We start from the raw sequence: 21730 nt of genomic DNA, 5'->3' as shown, positions 1-21730 counted from the left end.
CACGTTTGGCTATCGTTAGTCAGTCGTAACTCTAGCTTTACTTGGTTTTTACTTAATTGTTTGCTTTGCAGTGAACGACTCACTGGGGACCTGTCAATGACCACTGAACAATCCCGTAGCGCACACAGCGTGTAACTAAAGTTAAACGAACGTCCTTTGGAGTACATTGAGCGTCATTCGTGCGTTTCCCGAACGTCCATGCATATGGGTATATGAACCGATGCTTTGTAAGCAAGGTCCATTTAATATTAAGCTAGAGTAGAGAGCACCTACAATGGAAGATCCAGAAAGTAGCAGTTCGTTTTCGCGGAAAAACTCCACCAGACTATCCTCAACAGCCCGGTCCAGGATCCTGCAATCCTTTCTCTGCTTCTTTTGTCTCTTTGTCGGACCGTCCTCACTAGGGTTTGCAAGGTGTTTAGGGTCCCCAGGGGGTATCACAAGGTGCGTGACTTCGCAGACGTGCTCTTCCTCCTGCTGTTGTTTTTCCTCCAAACACATTGCTCGTGATGAAAGAGGCTTAGCTTTCTTACTAGCAGCGCAAGTTGCTGAAGTCCGCGCCCTAACTTTTTTTCTTCTCGGCGGCATGATGCTCACTGTTCTAACTCACGACAACAACTGAAGTGACTATGAACTTTCCAACCTTTTAGTGCCGGTTCCACTGTAAAAATTACACGGCAGCAAAACGCTTTTCTGTCGTTATTCACCCATTGGTCACACGCTCAACACGCTCGTCTTATTTGGTCGCTGTTACACGCTTTTCGTGCGTTAGAGACACGTTAAGTCATGCGTTAAACACAGGTTAATCACACGCCAGATGTGTCATCTTTGTTTGAGAACGCTGAAAAATATAACGATTGAAATGTTCAGAGGACGTTGACCAGAACGTCATGGTGTGACGGAGCCTTAACCCTGAACTGGTCGCCAGCCAATCGCAGGGCATTTGTTTTCATAATGATAACATGAAATAGTCAAATGGAAATCCATTTCCATTCATGATTGAAAAGCAAAATATAAATAGCAGCTATTAGATAGACTTAGTATCAGAATAGTCATGTTTTTAAATGTTTAATGGGACTTCCATTTGAGTAATTGGGGTAGGATGCTGTCAGTTTTAAGCAATAGATGGCTCAGTAAATTGGCCTGCATGGATGAGTCTGATGTTGTTTATGATGTAATGAAATATGCATTCAACAGTTCCTCCCAGCAACAGCCTGAGATAGGCTCCAGTTCCCTGGGATCCTGAAAATAAGGTGGTGTAGCAAATAGATAAAGTAATAGCATGGCAGCGTTGACAATACATGCTGTCAATCATGTGATTAAGATCATATTAAAATAACAAATAAAAAAAATAAGATTTGAATCTCACAATATGTAATATATTGTGGAATTAATATTTTGGCCAGTGCGAGTATACAATAGCCCTTTATTCACAAGTAAATATGTATAACTTTGTTTCATGCAAAATAAGCTCATTCAAGCAGTGAGCAAAAAAAAAAAAAACCCAAAAAAAAGAAGTCCAACTTGTGTATGAAAGATACAAATGCCAAAGATAGCTGAGTGCAAAGATGCATTTCTGATAACATTTAGGTACCAGCACTGAATTATGAAAATACGATATACAGTATCTATTGTTATTTTCTGTAAATGTCATCTGATGCAAAAGCCAATGATTAAAAACCATACAAACACCCTGTTTGACTTTGGTAGGGTCAGAGGAGGTGGCTGGCTGCTTGTAAGACCAAATTCTAATACTGCTGCACATTCAGAATCCAAAAAAGCCATCAAAAAAAAAAAAAATGAGAGGAAGTCTTATTGCCTTAGGATAATTTACTTTCCATAATTTGGCTCATAGCGAGACCTACCTGCACCACTATCTCAGGAGGTTGTGAGGGGAGGGGCAACGAAAACAATATTTTTTTTGAGAGTGAAGGTCAAGGTCCAACTACTGATCCACTGAGCGAAGTCCGTAATTCCCATGACCACTTCTCTGGCTGTGTCAGGAATGATGTCAGTGTCTATATTGACATCAAAGGTGTGCAGTTGAGCCACAGATGCTAACATCTGTTTTTTTTTTGGCTCCAAATGCTGTGTGGCACATGGAGGTCCTCACAAGGCAATGAAGAGTGTGACAATGAGTGTTGTTATTTCTATGCCTTTTTTCACATGCCTGTGAAGAGCCTTCAACATCTGGAAGAAGAAAAAAAGCAAACAACCTTGCACTTACAAAAGCCGCAGCGACACACACAATCACATTCCAAGTGGAAAGTAGCATAATAATTACAGTGATTCTAGTCGTGCTTGAACAGTATTCTCCATCCAAAAGTATTGGACCGGTGAGGCTGATTCCTTTATTTTTGCTGTAAACATTTGGGTTGCCATCAAATGAAGAACATGAGGCGGGATCAGAATTTCTGCTTTTTCCTTGGTATTCACATCTGGTTTGCATATGCAATTTAAAAGATACTGTTGCACTTCTTCTTTGAGTCTGTTCAATTTTCATGTGAGCAAATGTCTTAGAGCATGTGAATGACAGGTGTGTTTCTTTTGCAAAGTGTATGTATCCTTTTAAAATGATTATTAAAACAATAAATATCACTGAATTAATTTCTTCTATTTCAAGTTTGAGCTTTCCCTGTAATGTATTTTTTTTTTTAACTAAGATGAAAACCAAACATCTGTCTCAGGGAGACAAAGCACATACAGATGCTAGCCCAGAAGATGCAAACCACTTATTAGCAAGAAGAATACATAGGCCAGGCTGAAAGCTGGAGTAACTGGACAAACTTGTTACAAGCAGAGGCAGAATGTTCATACTCAGTACAGGAAGGCATGAGCCGAGGCTCGAACCAGGTACAAAAAATTGTACTTCACTGTAACTTTAACAAACAAATGTAAACTCAACATGGCTGACCAGTCATAAAATTCTCTAAAACAAATCCGAAAACTGTGATTGTGCACGTAAAGGAGACAATGAGATAATGAAGCCAATAAAACTCTCCTGCGGTTGGCTGGCAACCACTTCAGAGTGAAATCTGCCTTTTTCCCGAAGCTAGCTGGGACAAGGTCCAGCTCTCCTGTGACCCTTGTGAGGATAAGTGATTTGGATAATGGATGGATATTATTTTATTTTGATCTGTTTTTTACCATGAGGTTTCAACGGTCATTTCGTTGTATGGAAGCTATAATACCTCATACAACATTTTCAGTTTTAGAATCTAAATTGTCTTATTTTTCGTGATACACTTTCACCACTGTCATCCTCAGGACAAAATAGTGTAATTGGCATCGTCAATACTCGAGCAAAAATCTGTTTGTTCAATGAAATGATGAATTTGACCATCAATAAAAGACGCAGACCGATGAACTGAATGTCTTTATTGGAGCTCACATTTGCTTTGTTGTCTCTGCTCCCATTTATATCAAATGCATAAAGGAACCACCACAAAATGGATTACAACAGATAAAAATTCACAGTTTGAATGTTTACCAAAGGTCCAGGAGGTATCACTCCTTACTTTGCTGCCCTGACATTTAACAACATAACTAGTAGTCAGACATTAAAATGCAGTACAATAGCTAAGAGCATGGAGATCAATTGCTGCCGTTTATTATATTACAAACGTAAAGGAAAAAAAATGTAATAACTAACAGTAAAAACTGATTTTTTTTTACAATTGTCTTTATGTGTTCATGGGCAGGTTGTGTATAAAAAAAACCCCATTAGTCGTTAAACTCAAGTAAGAGCTCAAGTAACGTTCCAAGTACATTCAGAAATGCAAAGGTAAAATCTTGCACACCCAAAACTGTCTCAAATTCCTAAAGCAATTGTTTTGATCCAGGGTTTTATTACCTACAGGCTTTCACCTGCATGTCTCGTGTGTGATTTTACAAGGGAGTAAATAAACCATTTAGTGTAATAAAACATAATAATCATCAGGACACATGCCCAAATACTGTTGTAAATATAATGATCTCTCTGTTGTTGTAAAGAACAGGTGAAACATTATCACATTCAACATCATTTCACAATGCTTATTAGAATTTGCATACTATAATCTTTTGTAGATACATTCTTGCTTTATTGTCATAAATTGGTCATTAAGATCCACACTTTATGTGCCGAGAAACATTGAAACTCCTTCACAGTTTTAGAACTTTTTCATCTGGAAATGCAACGAAAGTGGCTTCTTTCTTCTTGTCTGCCCCATTCCTCTAGACTAGTGAAAATCTTGTATTATAGAATCATGATAACAAACAGATATAGGCCTTAAAACCTAATGGTGCACATCCACAGCGGCTGAAATAAGTATTTAACATGTCAACATTTTTCTCTGTAAATATATTTCCAAAGGTGCTATTGACATAAAAGTTTCACATTTTCAGCTGTTGGGAACAACCAGCGTAATCCATACATATAATTAAAATAGAACAAACAAGCTCAGAAATGGAGTTATGTGTAATAATGTGAAATGACACGAGGAAAAAGACCTTATCAATAATCAAACAGCAATCCAGTCCCTTGTCAGTGCAAATGAAAATCAACTGGTCTGGTCCTAATTGGTGGCCTCCAAAACCGTTTTCCTTGCCAAGGTGTGAGTCAAGATACATCTCATGATTGTTAAGAGCAAAGACCTGTCTCAGGACAATCGCAAACTAATTGTTGCAAAACATAACAATGTGATTAGTTACAGGCGCATAGCTAAGCTTCTGACTGTTCCAGTGAGCGAGGTTATAGCCATAATACATGAGTGGATACCCAATCATACCACCATAAACTTGCCTCGATCAGGTGCTCCTTGCAAAATTTGTCAGAGAGGAATCCAAAGAATAATCAGAAAAGTTATCCAGGAGCCAAGGACTACCTGTGGAGAGCTTCAAAAAGACCTGGAATTAGCAGGTACTGTTGTCACAAAGAAAATAGTGAGTAATGTACTCTGCTCCCATTGATGTATGCAAGACCCCATTTCCTGCAAAAAATAAAAAGCATGCCAAAGCTCGCTTAAAGTTTGGTGTAGATTACGTTGACCAGCCAGTTAAATGTTTGGAGAATAAAGTCGGGTCAGATAAGAGCAAATTGATCACTTTGGATGCTATAATGAACACCACGTTTGGATGAAATATGGCACCATGCACCACCCGAAAATACCATACCAACACTGAAGTTCGGAGGTGGTATCATGATGGTATGGGGCTACTTTCCAGCAAATAGCACTGGCAAACGTCACATTATTGAAGGAAGGACGGACAAGAAAATCTACTGAAACATTCTTGACAGGAATCTGCTGCCGGCTGCAAGAATGCTGAAAATTAAATAAGGGTGGACATTTCATCTGGATAATGATCCAAAATATACTGCCATGGAAACTCTCAGTTGGTGACGGAATGAAACAGAATTGCACTAGACGCAGCATAAAACAAGTTTCTACATCGGGGAGGCGTTTTGAACCTTCATTATTTCAAACAAAGGCTTTTGTACGAAGCATTAAATAAATATTAGTTGGCGCGCTCAATACTTTTTCCCTGTCATTTGTTCAACTTGCTTTGCATGTATGGATTACTTAGGTTATTGCCAACATCTGGTGAAATGTTCTTGTCAATAGCCCCTTTGGAAATAAATGTAATGAGTAAAATGGTGATGTTAAATACTCCTTTCGGTGACTGTGTGTGTGATAGAGTCATGGCTAAAAACTTTGGTCCCCCATGGTTGCTAATGTTTTGAGGCACGACTGTATGCGTGACGCAAGTCCTGGAATAACATATTGACAATTTAAGGTCAAGAGTTTGACTCTAGTGGTAACCATGTATGGCCACCCCACCTAACACACAAACACAGCTGCTTGTGTTTTTTTTAACTTCACGAAGGGAGAGAAAACATTATGAGGTGAGCTACACCCTATTCGTAATATAAATGCCTGTTCCTTTGCGACAGAGATGAAACCAAACATTGTTTCATTTAAATAGTTTTAACTCATCAATTCAGCTCAATTTAGCTCAAAGGGTATACAGATGATTAGGTATTGGCCCTATTTTTTGTGGGAAGACTGTCAGTGGTTGCAAGGGAAGTTCCAATTTGTTTCGATCAGTGTGTGAGAAAAATAAACTGCAAGCAGTTGCATTTTTTTCAATTTTTGTTGTTTTATTTTGATTATTCCGTTAAATAGCTAAAATCAACTGATTAGAACACAGATCCAATTCAATGGTGAATAAATGTACATTGTTTGTGTTTTCCCATGTTAGTTAGCAGAGTACCGGTACATTCTGGGTCATTGAGCATGACAAAAGACTCGAGTATTACATGGAAAAGAAAGTCCACTTGCTTTGTGGGGTGGATGACTGTTTCAACTGCAGACTAAATGGCAATAAGAGAGATAAATATGCTTGACTGGAATTGTTTGTGTTTGTCACTGTTCATTAGCAGACTACATTGGGATTCATGCAGAATGAAATACCAGAATACTAACAACTCCATGGCAATACTTGATGTAATTGAAAATAAAATGTCCCATGGATGGGAGTGACTGCATTTTTTTGTTGTTTTTTGGAGGGGGGGGGGGGATTTTTCAAAGGTAAGGTCTATTCAGGAGAGCAGGGGAGGAGGGTCCGTCGAGAAGTGGATTCTCAGTTTCAGGAGGAGCAGTGATGTTTTCATCCTGGCCGTGGAACAGTGGACCAGCTCTACACCGTCGGCAGGATCCTCGAGAGTACGTAGGAGATCACCCAACCAGTCTATATGTGTTTTGTGGACTTGGAGAAGGTGTTCAACTCTGTCCCTTGGGGAGTCCTGTCGGGGGTTTTTCAGGAGTATGGTGTACTGAACCCCTTGATAGTTTTAGTACAATGTTATTGAGTGCAACATAGCTGCATAAAAAAACTCCACGTTCTGTAAAAGAAACTGCTACATGTTCTCTCCAGGTCTGAATGTAGTGCTCCAACTCATCCTGTCTTTCATCGGGAAGGAATAGTAAGACTTCCCAAACTCAATACTTTCTGCAATACAATACCTGTTACATCAAAATGCATGTATAATGTATAAAGTCATCAACAAGTTGAATCCCAAACTCAGTGAGCTAAAAAAATGAAAAAACACTAGTATAAAAAACACCCAATCTCTCGGCATTTTCAAGAGGAAATTAAAAACGCAATTACTGTCCAGGTAGCCCTAATTTGCTTATAGCTACTGACTGTGATCAATGTCCTGTTTTGTTTTGTCTATAAAGTATCAATCATATGAGTATCTAACATTGTTGTTTTTGTTATACGTTGATTTTCCTGATCCAGCACCTAACAGGCTTTGACCAACGTCTATGGGGTGTTTCTTCTCAATGTTTCACTTTGTGTGGGAATATTTCATGATGTTGTGGTACTGACATGTATGTACAGTGGTCTTAATGATTGACATGTGAATAAAGTAGGTTGAAGGCAACCATGGGTCAGCTCTCTGTGGGGACACAGCACCATCCCTTCTGGTGACATTACCAGGCAAATTTGAAACCTTTTCATGTTGATGTCCCATAATTCAGGTTTTCAACTCTAGTGGACCACTGTCCTTTACCTGGGAGGGAGGAAGCAAATTGGTCTCACGAGAAGTGAAGTTGTCTGGACCCCCACAATCCCCCATATGGCAGTCATCAAATGTTTTAAACACTTTTCCTCATGCGCTGGAAGCCAATGCTGCTGGTTAAAGGTCACTGTAAACAGAGTGAATGGTGACATTGGCCAGTAACTCACTTGATGAAACTTTTAATCCACGGTACACAATTTATGTAATTTATATCATATTCCGAACAAAACATCAGTCATCTGAAGTGCACTTGATAGCAACTGTTTTTCTGTTGTGTCTAAAAGCAGATGAGTGCTGTCCACAGATAGACAAGCCAAAATATTATCCTCTGCCTCGATGCATCACTTGTTCCATTTTAGGTTCTGTTGCCAGGCAGAAATTCATTCGTCAGCCTTTTCGTTAGCAAGAAGTGCCGTGTTTTAAAATGGTCAAAAAAGGATTTTGTTATGTTGGATGCTATTTTGTTTTGTCTTGTCAAGTTTTCTACAAACAAGCCCCACACACGCCCTTACTGTGCTTGCTTGTGGTTTCAACGTGGAAATCCCCAAAGGATGACCATCTGGACAGAAAGTGTAAGATTATGTTTTTGGTCAAAGTGAGACAGACGATCCAAAATATAATAAGACACCGCAAGAACACTATTATACAAAAAGAAAATTGATGGGGTTGTGAGTTTACATTTGTTGTCACAACAAGAACTTGCAACTTGTGGTTGGCGTGTCAGCGTTTAAAGTGTGTGTCTGTGACGGGCCTGGTGTAGAAGACTGGAGGCATTCATCATATATTGCTGAGACCGCGGACAGTTGAAATGAAAGACTGGTGGTATTTTTGAAGTTAAAGCACACATTCAAACAACCCCTGTTGTCAAATAAATAAATGACTTCAGCAACAGGGAGGATCAAATAAAAAAGCATAAAGCCTGCCAGCAGCCTTATGAAGCATAAAATTTGCCATTTGAAAACCTGCAGAAAAATTAACTTATTGAAAATCCACTGCGCCCTTCTAGTTGATCTCAAATTCATTGTTCCCTTGATTGTGGATATAATCTTAAGTAAAATAGTAGAGGATTGTGACATTTGTCTCTTTAATTATGAATATTGTGGAGTTTGCATGTTCTTCCTGTGCCTACATGGGTTTTCTCAGGGAACTCCAGTTTCCTCCCACATCCCAAAACCATGCAACATTAATATTGGAGACTCTACATTGCCCCCGAGGTGTGATTGTGAGTGCGACTGTTGTCTGTCTCCATGTGCCCTGCAATTGGTTGGCAACCACTTCTTGCCCAATGACAGCTGGGATTGGATCCAGCACTCCCGTGACCCTCGTGAGGATGAGCTGCTTGGAAAATGAATGAGTGAATTTAAGTTTTAAAACGACAGGACTGTGTAAAATCTCTCCTCTCCAGTTGATATTCTCCAGGTTTAAAATGAGATGGCTCCTGATCAGATCAAAAACCATTAACATTTGATTTTGTCTGTTTTAAATGTACAACTGATGTGTCATATAAGAACCGAAATGATGAGCTAACTATTGGAAAAACACTCTGCCAAGTTTAAAGTGCGCCATCTGTTAATTTTCTTCTCTCCTTTCCCTGTCTGTTTCCGAAATTAAGCAGAAAACTTTGACATAACCGCACAAAAATGTTCTAAGTACCTCGCATGTCAGCAGAACTGTCTTAATGGATTCAATTGTAAATTGTGGAGAATTTCATACTGCAGCAATAAATTAATATGTTTGATGTCTGCCGCAACATGCAAACATACAGACTTGGCAACTCCAAAGAGGATCTTGAGGTCACATAGCTGTGGAAATAACCAGAGCGCCAGTAGGCAGCAGCTCACATAAACTACTGTACAAGACTCTATAAACACAGCAGCCCTCCGTGGACAAAGTCAAAAAAATCTCCTCACGCAAAAAGCACATTTGACATCTTCCTTCGTTTTCAACCATATTTATCTTACGCTCCATTTTTTTCCACTCACGACAGTCCTTTGTTAATATATTCTGTGTGGTTTAGAATTAGGCTTGTTTAAAGTACTGTATTATCTTTTCTAGATTACAGGTCTTTGTACAACAACTGCCCAGGCCCAGAGTGGAATGTCATGTGCAGGGGATGTTGCGAGTATGATGTGATTCGCTGCAAATGTCCCGTGCAGGGGACTTCGGTGGGTTACGCTGTGCCCTGCTGCCGCAACGCCATCAATGAGTGTGACCCCTGCATCATCCACCCAGGTACAACTTCAGTGGCGCTCAGCTACGACTACAAGGCAATTGCTAAAAATGTATAGCATTAAGAATTTTGAAATTTACTGATATTTTTTTCAACTGACTTTCATTTAAAGAAAAAAAAGGCAATTAGTAAACTGAACAACCCACGGCCAGTATCAGATTATCATTTTTTAGAAATATATAAGTGAGACATATATATTTGGGTAGTCTGCAAGATTCTGTGTATTCTACAGGTGGTCTGGCTTTTTCCCGCATTCCACAAACATGCAGATAATTAAATAAAATTAAATTAAATTAAATTAAATTAAATGTGAGTATGAAGTATGACTTGATTATAGAGTATGTCCTCTATGAGCACATGGTAACGCGTCCAGAGTGGAAAAAGGTCAGTTGGGATAAGCTCCAGCTGACGTGTGTCACACTTAGGACACCTGCTTTCCAAAATGGTCTATTAGGATCTGTGTGGAGGCACTCAACAGTATTAAAACAAATTAGGATGGCCGGGTGTTACTACAGGAACTCATAATGGAAGTCATTCAGGTTTCGATTTTTCTGGTTAAACGCTTAACAAGATTTTTTTTTTAGTTTGTCTATGAGATTTATTGTCCAGTGATTGAGAAGAACATATAGGTCAGCTGTTGAATGTTGAATGTGAGAAGGGCCTGGCCCTACAAACCAGGTTCTTGTTCAATTCATGGGTACTATTATGATTCACTCTGATACAAAGCAGCAATGCCAAGTCCATCATTTGGCAATTAATTAGGATGTATTAAAATGGGAGGGGTGGCACGGTGAAGCAACAGGTTAGAGCATTGGGCTCACAGTTCTGAGGACCGGGATTCAGATCCCGGCCCCGCCTTCTTGGAGTTTGCATGTTCTCCCCGTGCCTGCATGGGTTTACTCCTGGCACTCCAGTTTCCTCCCACATCCCGAAAACAATGTACTGATTGGAGACTCTAAATTGCCTGTAGGTTTGGTTGTGAGTGCGACTGTGGTCTGTCTATATGTGACCTGCAATTGGCTGGCAACCAGTTCAGGATGTACTCTGCCTCCTGCCTGATGATAGTTGGGATAGGGTCCGGCACCCCCGCAACCCTCATGAAGGAATGCATGAATAATATAGGATGTTGAAGATTCCACCAGCAATGCGTCATATTACCTACTCTTTATGAACCAGGCACACGATTCCACTGTGGCTACAAATTCATTAAATAGTGGACAGTGTAACAGCAACAAGAAGAGTCAACAACAGCGTTGCGGCCATCATTGTTTTTCTTCTAATTCTTCACAACTGGGGATGTTTCTATTTCCCTGCTTTGTAGATGTGGATCTCTTGACGTAAAATTGAAAACAACCCATCCCTAACAATGCAGACAAAAATTTCAGTCAATTCAGCATCCATCTGTATGCTGTTTGACCCGTGAGTGACATATTTTTCGATAGGAAAACATGAGACTGCACAGGTATGTTGATTTTAGTCAGCTTCATCTTGAAGTCTTTCAGTACTGCCTGGCATCTACTTGGCACAACACCAAGAGCTGTCTGACTCATTTGACCTTTACACTGCAGGGAGACAAATAAGTGTGATGGAAAACCTGGAAACAACTTCATTATGTCTGATCTAATTTGTTTCTAGGCCAACCTCACATCACAACATCTCTTAACTTATGAGTCTCTAGACCGTTTAATGGGACTCAAGTTATTTACGTTGCTTCTAACAGAAGGACTACATAATGTTGTACAGGCATAAAACTCACATGTACTGACAATACCTGCCATGTCAGCACACATATTCAGTTTCCCGGTAAAACATTTTTTTGAAAGCTGTAATCTGAAATGCCATTTTCCCCCTGAAGAATGTCATGTTTTATACATGAAATGAAAGTACTCTCATTTACAGAGGAAAAACAGATGTTGAGATTTAAGAAGGATACAGTACATGTACTTTGTTTGACTGCAGAACTATAAAATGCACTCATAGGGGCTGCGCACAGTTATAGTTTACCATGTGCAAGTCCACAGTTGCTATTTAAATTAATAGCTGTCGTAGTTTGTCTTCCTTCCCCAACCATTGACCAAGTAGCCACTTCAGTGGAAATCCGGCCTCTCAGGAAACTATTTTGAAGGGTTTCAACACCTATCGTTTATAAGAAGTGGAAATTGTTCAGCATTCAGTCACCATGAACCATAAGAGTAATGAGTTTAGCAGAGTTTATGTAAAAGAAAATTCGAGAGGGTCTGCAGTAGTGGTGACTCTGCATTATGGAACCAGCAAGTTGCCTAACGTAAGGGGAGCACACGAGCACACAGGAAAATGCCGTAACATTTTGGTGAGGAGATCAAATGGCATCGTGGGTTCAAGGTTAGTTTTTTAAATACACTAAAATGTATGCACAAAATTATGCATATCCTGTCGTATTTTCCATTTATTTATTCTGTTAATTTGGATTGCTGGGTGGTAAGCATGCACAAAAGCCACACGGAATCAAGTGCGTCAGGACGCATTTAAGTACTGAGCTTTATTGGGGGGTGGCTAGGGGACAGAGAGGTGGATGACGCTTCAATAGTGTTGTCGTTTGCGAACAACTTGTTCACATGAACTAATCTTTTGAATGTTGTTCTTTGTAGTTGATTAGAATTTTACAGATTCTCCTAGATCATACATAGGATACATTATGATGGGAAGTGTATAGCGTTCACAAAATTGTCAGAAATGTGAACAATTTTCAAAATAAATATTTGTTTTATTTTTAATCAGTAGTTGTACCAGAACAGCTTTTTAGTCTTTTGCCACTTTCTCCTGTCCTTTCCAGTTCTTTAATGAATCTTTTTTTTATGAATAATTGTGGTCTTAACTGGACATTAAAGCTGACGTTGTTGGACTTCTTTGCGATTTGTCTCTTGTCTGTGTTTCAGGTTGCAGTATTTTTGAGAACTGTAAGCGGTGCAACAACGGGACATGGGGTCCCAAAGATGACTTTTTCGTCCTTGGCCAATACTGTGCGGAGTGTCGTCCTGGATGGTCTGGTGGAGATTGTATGAGTGAGTGAGATAACTTTCTGAAGGAACATCTTACTGTATACATGTATCCATCTCTGTGGGATGACGTAAATGCTCTTTTGGTCCCTGTGGCTATATCTACATCTCGGATGATTATGCCCTCTTGTAAAAATGCACATGCCCAGGGGAGCTTCTTTTTAAAAAACAGCATACTTATTAACAAGGCCACAAAACAGCCCCCAAAAATGTCTTGTAAACTGAACTTCACAGAAAACAAGCTTAAGCCGGACAATGAATAAAAAGATAAATCAAAACATTTGCGAAGTATGTCTAATCAAATTGAGACACTCTTTGAGCTTCCACATGCTGCTTTTAAAATCCTGCCTCCAGCTGTCACTCAAATACTTCTATTACAGCTCCTATCTATAAGCGGGGGGAGGAGTGATGCACGTAGCTTGCATTCTTTCATGGGCCGCAGAGACTCCTTCTGCTTCTTTGTTAGCATTCAAATTCAGCAGGCCATTATACGATCGATGTGTCACATGGAAAAGGGGGTTTGGGGGTGGTGTACGGGTAGTTTCCGTGCTGCACATGTTGCAGGTTGCAGCGTTCAGCTGGCAGCCGCATAATTTCCCCCTTACCCCTCTCCTCTTCATTGCCGGCGACACAAGTGGCTGCAAGCCCTTCACCGTTGCGCGAAACGTTCCCAGTAGTACTATCGTGTCAGGCTGGTGTGAGGCTGCGGGGGGAAACCTAGTGCGGTTCGTTGCTGCCTCGCAACGCAAAGTGTGTGCCGCCAGACGGCAGAGACATAATAGCCCAAATAACACCAACCACATAACACTGCAGAGAACATTTTTTTTTTTTAGTTGTGGGCATTATATCATGGCCAATTATACTGAAAGAATTGAGTTCATTATGAATGAGGAGGTGTCAGTTCTTCCATTAAGTGGAGTAAGGATGCTTGGTCTTCATATTGTAGAGGGACGGAAAGTATACCCCAAACTATTAACGTCAAAAGGATAGTTTTTAGCCCTGCCGACAAAAATCTGGAAAATTTTGAATGTGAGAAGGAGTTTTAAGGCAACAATTTAGTATTATATTATATTATTCTGTCTTTGCACAATTTCAGGACTTATCTTCAACCATCCATCCATCTATCCATTTCCAGTACTGCTTATTACTCAGAACGAAAACAAGATTTTATGTTTTTGGCACCTTAAAGTATGTCATGTGTACTATTTGGCTCTCACAGGTTTACCAGTATCAAACGTGCACCACACAATAGATCTAGCGCTTTTCTCAGTCAGGTTGCGTGGGCAGTAGCTTTAGCAGGAATGCCCAGACCTCCCTTTCTCCAGCTACTTCATCCAGCTCTTAAGGGAGGATCCCGAGGTGTTCCCAGGACAGCCGAGAGATGTAGTCTCTCCATCGTGTCCTTGGTCAACCCAGGAGTCTCTTTCCGGTACAACGTGCCCATAACACCTCACCAGGCAGAGGTCTGGAAGTCATCTGGCTTCTCTCAATGCGGAGGAGCAGCAGCTCAATACTGAGCTCATCCCGGAAGACTAACCCTTCTCACCGTATCTCTAAGGGAGACACCCTGTGGCGAAAACTCAATTCTGCCGCTTGCATCCGGAATCTTGTTCTTGCTTTCATGATCCACAGCTCGTGACCATAGGTTAAGGTAGGAATATAGATCGACTGGTAAATTGAGAGCTTTGCCTTTCAACCTAACTCCTTTTTTACCACAATGGACCGATACAAAGTCTGCATTACTGCAGATGCTGCACCGATCCGTCTGTCGATCTTCGCTCCACTCATCCCTCACTTGTGAACAAGAACAAGAACTCCTCCACTTGGGGCAGGATCCCATCCCCGACCCAGAGAGGGCATATCTCACTTGCCATGTTGGACCGGCATCTTCCCCACCATCGGAGCCTATGAGTAGACAGCTCCGCACCTCTCTTCACCCAAGTGTCCAAGACATCTAGCCACAAGTCTGACGAGACAATCGCAAAATTGATCATCAAAGAGCAACCTAGGGTGTCCTGGTGCCAAGTGCACATTTGGACACCCTTATGACATGGTGTTCATTATGGACAATCCGTGATGAGCACAGAAGTCCAGTAACAGAACACCACTCCGGTTCTGATCAGAGGTGTCGTTCTTCCCAATCACTCCCTTGCAGGTCCCACTGTCAATGCCCACATGAGGGCTAAAGTCCTCCAGCAGAAGGATGGAGGCCCTAGCAGGAGTGCACTCCAGCACTCCCTCTAAGGACTCCAAAAAGGGTGGGTGCTCTGAACTGTTGCTTGGTGTATAGGCATAAACAACAGTCAGGACCTGTCTCGCACCCGAACACGGATGGAGGCTACTCTCTCATCCTCCGGGGTGAACAATTATGTACATGTGTACCATTTGGATCTCACAGGTTTACCAGTTTAAAATATGCACCACAAAATGGATTTTTAAAATTAATAAGTAAAAACCCTATTGATCTTTGTTGAAGGAGCTGGTCTTTGGTTGTTTCTTCATGTTGAGCCTACTACAGTGAGGCCATCACAATCGTTAACTGTAACCATTGTACTGCGAGCCAAATTAGTTGAATACACAGCCTGTAGTCCAACATAGTAGTTGGGCTATCTTTAAAAGTCTGTAAAATTTAATAGGCACACCCCTCTCTGTGCAAGTTTCAAAATACAATGAGTTCTTTGTGTTATATTCAACAGAGTGTGGTGGTTTGATCCGTAAACGTCAGGGCCACTTAGTTCTGGAGAGCTACCCCAACAACGCGAGGTGTGAGTGGACCATAGAGGTGGATAAACCCTTTACAATAGAACTCAGGTGAGGCAGTATTGTTGTTGTAATGTGGCACACTGAAACCTTCTGACCAGTCGACATTAATAATGTACCTCTCTGACCTTCAATTACCATTTAAAGAACATCACTTATGAATACACAGGAGCTCTTTGTAATCAAAATAAAGAAAAAAAAGAAAATGCAAATCATGATTTATCCTAGTCTGGTATTAAAGCCTTCCTTGAAAATAAATAACCTATCTATAAACGTGATTAATTGCTGGCAGTAGATCAAATGTCAAATTTGCACAATATGCATCATTAATAAACGCAAGTTGACATCTTTGGAAAACCCAACATGCCTGTTTTCTTCCGCCCTCTAATTACTTTCCAGCCCAGTGATAACCTCCCCAGTGTGTCATTTTCTCCATTCCACATTCTTTTTTAACTCGTCACAATTTTGTGCAAGTTTTGACAGCTAAGAGCAGTAACATTAAGTCTGACTACCTATGCTGAAAGTTAATCATGGTTCAAAGAATTTCTCTTAACATTTAATAGTGCATAGATGTCAAGACATTAAAGTGTATTTTATTTATTTATTTATTTTTCTGGATACAGTGCCATGACAGATTCTTGGCCCCTTTCTCAAATTCTTGTATTTTTTGCATAGTTTACCCACTTTAATGTTTAAGATAATCAAAACAATGTAAATATCAGACATATATGAATGAACTTAAAATCCTGTTTTTAAATAGTTGTTAAATCACGGAGTGATTGTGGCTAATCTCCACTTTTGGTTCATTTTCACTCATCAAACCCAAACCTGAGTTAGGGGGCATTATTTTTTCATGTCTTTGTGCGCCATTAAACCTACAAATAAATAAAAATATAGCTTCTCCTTTAAAATGACGGTACTACTTCACAATTGTACGTATTGTTTGATTGTCATTCCAAATTGCATCTAGCCTCTTGCTCATAGGCAGCACGGATAAAATCCGGCAAATCTCCAACCCTAATAAGTGATTTGACTATAAATATCAATTATTATGGCTTGTAGTATCATACATGAACCAATTATACTCACACCACTGCTGTATTTTATATACCGTATATAACCAGTGTGTGTTCAAACAGCAATCGGGGCTCAAAATAGCATTAGCCTTGTAAACTGCCAGCCAATTTAGATTTGAAAAGTTGTAGACATTTAACAGCTACTGTTCAGATATCATTCCTAAGTTTATCCAGCCTAGACCCATCATGCTGCTTAGCAGCACTCATTATAGTCAATCACACAAGTGGAAAAGTGTTTATATGTGCATTTTCTCCATTTAACAGCCATAAAAGGAGTGTTAATGATAAATATCCTTGTAATGTTCAGGGTGATAAAGTTCATTGTGCTTTCCATAGACAGAGTGCCAATGCAAGGCTTGTAAACTGTTGGTCAGAGTAAAGTAAAGTATGTGGTTGTTGTGACCAGTATAGACTTGCATATGCATGTGAACAATAATGCAATTATGTGTTAAATTGGTCTTAGCCAAGCACAGTGGAAAACACATCTGACTCATCTTTCACATCAGCAAAGCATTTATTTGAAGTTCCAGTCATTTTCTGTAGCTGTTAGAGGAATTACTGTCATTCATGACTGTGCATTGCCTGTTTTTCTTCCGAACGCTCTGAAGCATCACATCTGTGGTGGCAGCCCGTGGAGCACTGCCAGATACTGTAACACAGGTGCTCACATAAGGGGGGAGACTGCGATCATAGCGGTTGCTGAGGTGTTGGGATGTGTTTGTTTTCGACTTGTTTTATTTATTTGTTCATGTCGGTCTTCATGCCAACAGGTTTATAATGCTGAGTTTGGAGGTACATCATTCTTGTCGCTATGACTTCGTGGAGGTCAGAGATGGTGACAGCATCAACTCTCGTGTTGTAGGTCGGTTCTGTGGAAACATCAGACCTCCTCCCATTCAGAGCTCTGGCAACAGTCTCCACATTCATTTTGAGTCTGATGGTTACAAGAATTTTGATGGCTTCTTTGCTACATTCCAAGAGGTATCAGGTACGTTTGAACATTTATTTGCTGAGATCTAATGCAATAGTAATGTGTGACAAGTATGCATTTAATTGATAGTTGAGTCATTAATAGTAGAGAGTGTGAGGGGGCTTTATACAGAGTAAGCCATTTTAAATTCAGCAACAAATATCCTCCAAAATGAACAAACAAATTGATTCAGAACATAATGAAAAGGTTGCAAAATGTTAACATTTGAGCCAAAATAAACAAACTGGCTTTTCATTACAAATCGTTTGGGAGGAGTATGTTGAATGTGATTGGAGTGCCTTTTCCAGTTTAAAACAAAATGAAAATGTTTGATCTGAGTCGTTACACCATCTGAGATTCCAACATTCCTTAATTATGTCATCTATCCAGACATCTATTTTCTATACTGCTTATCCAGTTTCGGCTCACAGTAAAATGGAGATTATCACATCTAGCTTGGGGACAAAGGGAGACTCCCTTGGACTGGTCACCAGCCGATCACAGGGCACATCTAAAGACAGACAATATTTCACACTCACATTCACTCACTACGTGCACGGAAGTCAGGTGAAAGAACTATGAAACCATCAGTCACAAAAGTCAGCAAATCAGATTCCAGATGGTGTCCTGTTGGCAATGTGAAGAAGTCAAATTACAACATAATGTAAGTCAAACCTCGATGAGTATAGTACTGCCCACAGGTGCCCGTGCCAAGTTTCCTTTATGGTGTACCAGTATAATAGAACAATGGGATACGAAATACCAAGGCCCAACTATTCATCCCTCCCAAAATAATACATGAGGAGATTAGGTAATAGTATTTATGATGTTGACTTCCTCTCTGCTTCACTTTTACAGCTTTGTGGTGGATATGGTCATATTTCTGTGGCACTTCCCATGCGTACAGTATCAAATTAAATCCTTTGTCTTCGCTAAAACCATTTTCAATGGTTTCGTTCATGATTATCATATGAAAACATTGGAGAAATTTCAAACAAATCTAACAAAGAATCTCCATATTGCCCACACCCAATTTTATAATGTGTCTTTTTAATGCAATGTCCTAAGGCTATACCTGGTAACATTGTTTCACTGAGCTCGTCAAGATTAAGAAACAATAGTAGGCTGGTGGTTTCCTAGGTTTATTTTGTCTGAAAGACCTGTCTCGGCCTGCCGGTTTAAGAGAGGCAATAGTAAACCGAAGTTCATCGATTCAGGGGAAAGTACCACAGTGTGTTGCAGAGCTTGTAAATATCATCACATACTGAATAAACATGAGGAGGGTTAGCCTAATTTTAACTGGTGGGAATCTTAGGAAGCACAACATAAAAACAATAGTGCATGACTGACACAGGTGGATCAAGAGGAGGTTTATGTCAAAAAAGGTACTGTTCTCAAAAATTGACAGATTTTCTGCACTAGCTGTAAAGCTCGATCTCATAAAAGGAGCTTTTATGTCTTAACATGCCTACATACATTTCGAAGCGGAATGTGAAAATCACATTGAAATGGATGGCGTACATCCCACTTCCTACCACTTGAGACTTTCCGTTTGTGATTACAGTTTTATGTTTCTCCTCAAAATCAATGCAATACTTCTTTATGTGACATAATATATTCTATTTATTTTGTCACAGCTTGCAGCTCCTCTCCTTGCCTTCACGATGGGACATGTATCCTCGACAGCTCTTACGATTTCCACTGTGCCTGCCTGGCTGGCTACACAGGCCAGAGATGCGAAAATGGTAAGTCTTTAACACAAAACCAAAATAAACCAACGCTAGTAGCATTTGTTGATAGTTGTTGCTAGGAGGGTACGTTTTGGCATTCACTCCTGGGTCAAATGAGTCATCATTAGTCAATTCGCATCATAGGAACTCTCCTGCCAGTCCAGTGCGATATAATGATACGGTGCATGTTGCCTGCACACACATGCTATTCCCATCACACACACAGTTTCCTTTTGCGCTTTCGCACCTTTGCTGTTGCTTATACTCACCCTTGCCTGCAGTGAACACTTTTTGAGGTTTCTCTTTGCAAACAACAGGAACAACAACAAAGAAAACTCTCCAAATGTTTTTTCAGGTCTTACATTTTCTATTTTCAAAGACAGGTACTGTGACTAAACAGCAGCAACTCTGTTTCAGTTGCATGGTTGCTATTCTGTGAATTACTGAGAGGTTTTTGAGTTCAGTCAAAGTCATGAATCCCAAGCAACAGATCATTTACTGTACTGTATACCCAAAACCAGTGTATTGTTTTGGTATTTTAGTTGGCGCTCACAGTAGTTGCCTTTCTGCCGACTTATTAATGATAATATCTCTCAACTAAAACATCGGCCGAGGAAAACGTGCTGTACAGAATGGTATGTTTTTCATTGGATTGCCTTGTGTTGATGGCAACTAAACACAAAGTCTAGCTCAACATTGATTAATTCTCAAGACCACAGCATGGTGGAACTTAAAAGCAAACATTTTTTGTAGTGGAGAAAGCAATTATTTTAAAAGAAAAGGAGGCCTTTCATTTGGGATAGACGTAGATGAGCTATCCTGGAATTAAGATTTAAAAATAATGTCGAATAATATGTCAAATCCACAGAGGAAGAGGAAAATTACACTTATGTTTTCTTCTGTTATGTCACCAAGTCTTTCCTCCACGCAGTGGAAGAAATACGTTTGTGCTCCCTTAGAGAGCCGAGAATCACTTTTGGCCCTCCATGGTATTGCATTAACGGGCGTTCTTTTTCCCCTCTTAAGTGTTACACTTAAAATATGTATGCTCTGCACCATTGAACCTTGGTGGACAAACCTCGGATCTAAAAGATGCTCAGAACCCGAAAAGAAGCCAACTGCAGATTTTGCACTTTTTACATCATTGGTTAGCCAAAAACATCCCCTTCCGTAAAGGGAGTGAAATTTTGGAAATGGAATCTGTTGGAAAATCCCAAATTATAGGGTTGGATCCTTTGTTCAGAGCTGTAAAACAACAACTAATCTCACTGACCAGGTCCAACTAAGAGATAACAGCACAGCATCTTTATTTAATCATTAAACATCATTTTGTTGCAACATAGATACTTTGTCATTGCATTGCATAAGAAGCCTTCATTCCATTAGCAACAACAGTGTAACAATAATTGTCTTTGTCTTTAGCTGTACAGATAATATTCCAATAAATATTCCCTAAAGTGTTTTAATTTAACTTTTATAACTGCAAATTGAGCATTTCACCTAAAATCCTTTTATTGCATCTGTTGCTTTTCCAAGCCATGTGCTCCATTTTGTGCGGTAAAATGGTCATACAATTCAATAATGAGTCTTTGAGTTACACTGCTTTAAAACTGTGACCATTCTTGAGTTGAGATGAACAAATCTGAGTGTTGGTTCCGCATTTACCTGCCCAGCCTACAAACAGAAGTCAATCAACTTACACATTGCTGTATTTGTGGGGTCTTCTACGGCCGAAATGTGCACTTAATCAATGATTGAGAGATGGTACAGAACCCTTTGAAACTCTTTATACTCAAGTTAGCTTTTCCTCTACAGATAGAAGATGTTTAGAAATGAGCTGAGCATGCACTTCGTATTTCTGCTCAGTCGTGGGATGCCGCAGGCCTCCTGTGCCCGCCCATGGATCCACACAGGGAGTGTTTCATCACGCAGGGGCGCGAATTACTTTCCACTGTGATGCAGGGTTTGAGTTACAGGGATTACGGAGTGCCATCTGCCTGAGTGATGGCACCTGGAGTGCACCTGCTCCACAGTGTGGTAAAATATCACTTGCTTTTCTTAAAAAAAATATTTCTTTAGTGAGGAAAAAAAAGCTTGGTGAAGAAATCTTCATTTAAATTTGTACCTTTTCTATGCCCTCAAGTGCCAGTGGAAAGAGTATGTGCCTTGCCACCAAAGCCAATGCACGGGGACCACTTCTTGGTTTACGGTCCCAATGATGTATTAATTGCTCTTCAGTACCTTTGCCATCAGCCCTACGAACTCAGCGGAGTCTCTCAAAGGACCTGCCTTCCGAACAACACCTGGAGTGGAAGTCCTCCTGTCTGTACCAAAGGTAAGTGGAATATTTAATTTTCTTTCCCAA

At 40.1% G+C, this 21730-nt stretch overlaps 1 protein-coding gene across 2 annotated transcripts in view; it reads left to right on the top strand.

Moving 5' to 3' along the window:
* LOC133502661 (inactive serine protease PAMR1-like) overlaps nucleotides 1-21730 on the top strand; it is a 47846-nt gene that overhangs the window by 6638 nt on the left and 19478 nt on the right. For both annotated transcript variants that reach the window (XM_061823695.1, XM_061823694.1), the window contains exons 2-8: nucleotides 9620-9796; nucleotides 12710-12835; nucleotides 15526-15640; nucleotides 17436-17653; nucleotides 19273-19380; nucleotides 21232-21402; nucleotides 21509-21700. In XM_061823695.1, the coding sequence (XP_061679679.1) occupies nucleotides 9620-9796; nucleotides 12710-12835; nucleotides 15526-15640; nucleotides 17436-17653; nucleotides 19273-19380; nucleotides 21232-21402; nucleotides 21509-21700 (1107 nt within the window). The remainder of the gene's footprint in view (nucleotides 1-9619; nucleotides 9797-12709; nucleotides 12836-15525; nucleotides 15641-17435; nucleotides 17654-19272; nucleotides 19381-21231; nucleotides 21403-21508; nucleotides 21701-21730) is intronic.

Source organism: Syngnathoides biaculeatus, chromosome 6 (assembly GCF_019802595.1).
Source record: "Syngnathoides biaculeatus isolate LvHL_M chromosome 6, ASM1980259v1, whole genome shotgun sequence".
In the NCBI taxonomy this organism is placed as follows: domain Eukaryota; kingdom Metazoa; phylum Chordata; class Actinopteri; order Syngnathiformes; family Syngnathidae; genus Syngnathoides; species Syngnathoides biaculeatus.
Note: the sequence above shows the minus strand (reverse complement) of the source record. Positions and strands in the feature narration are given on the sequence as shown.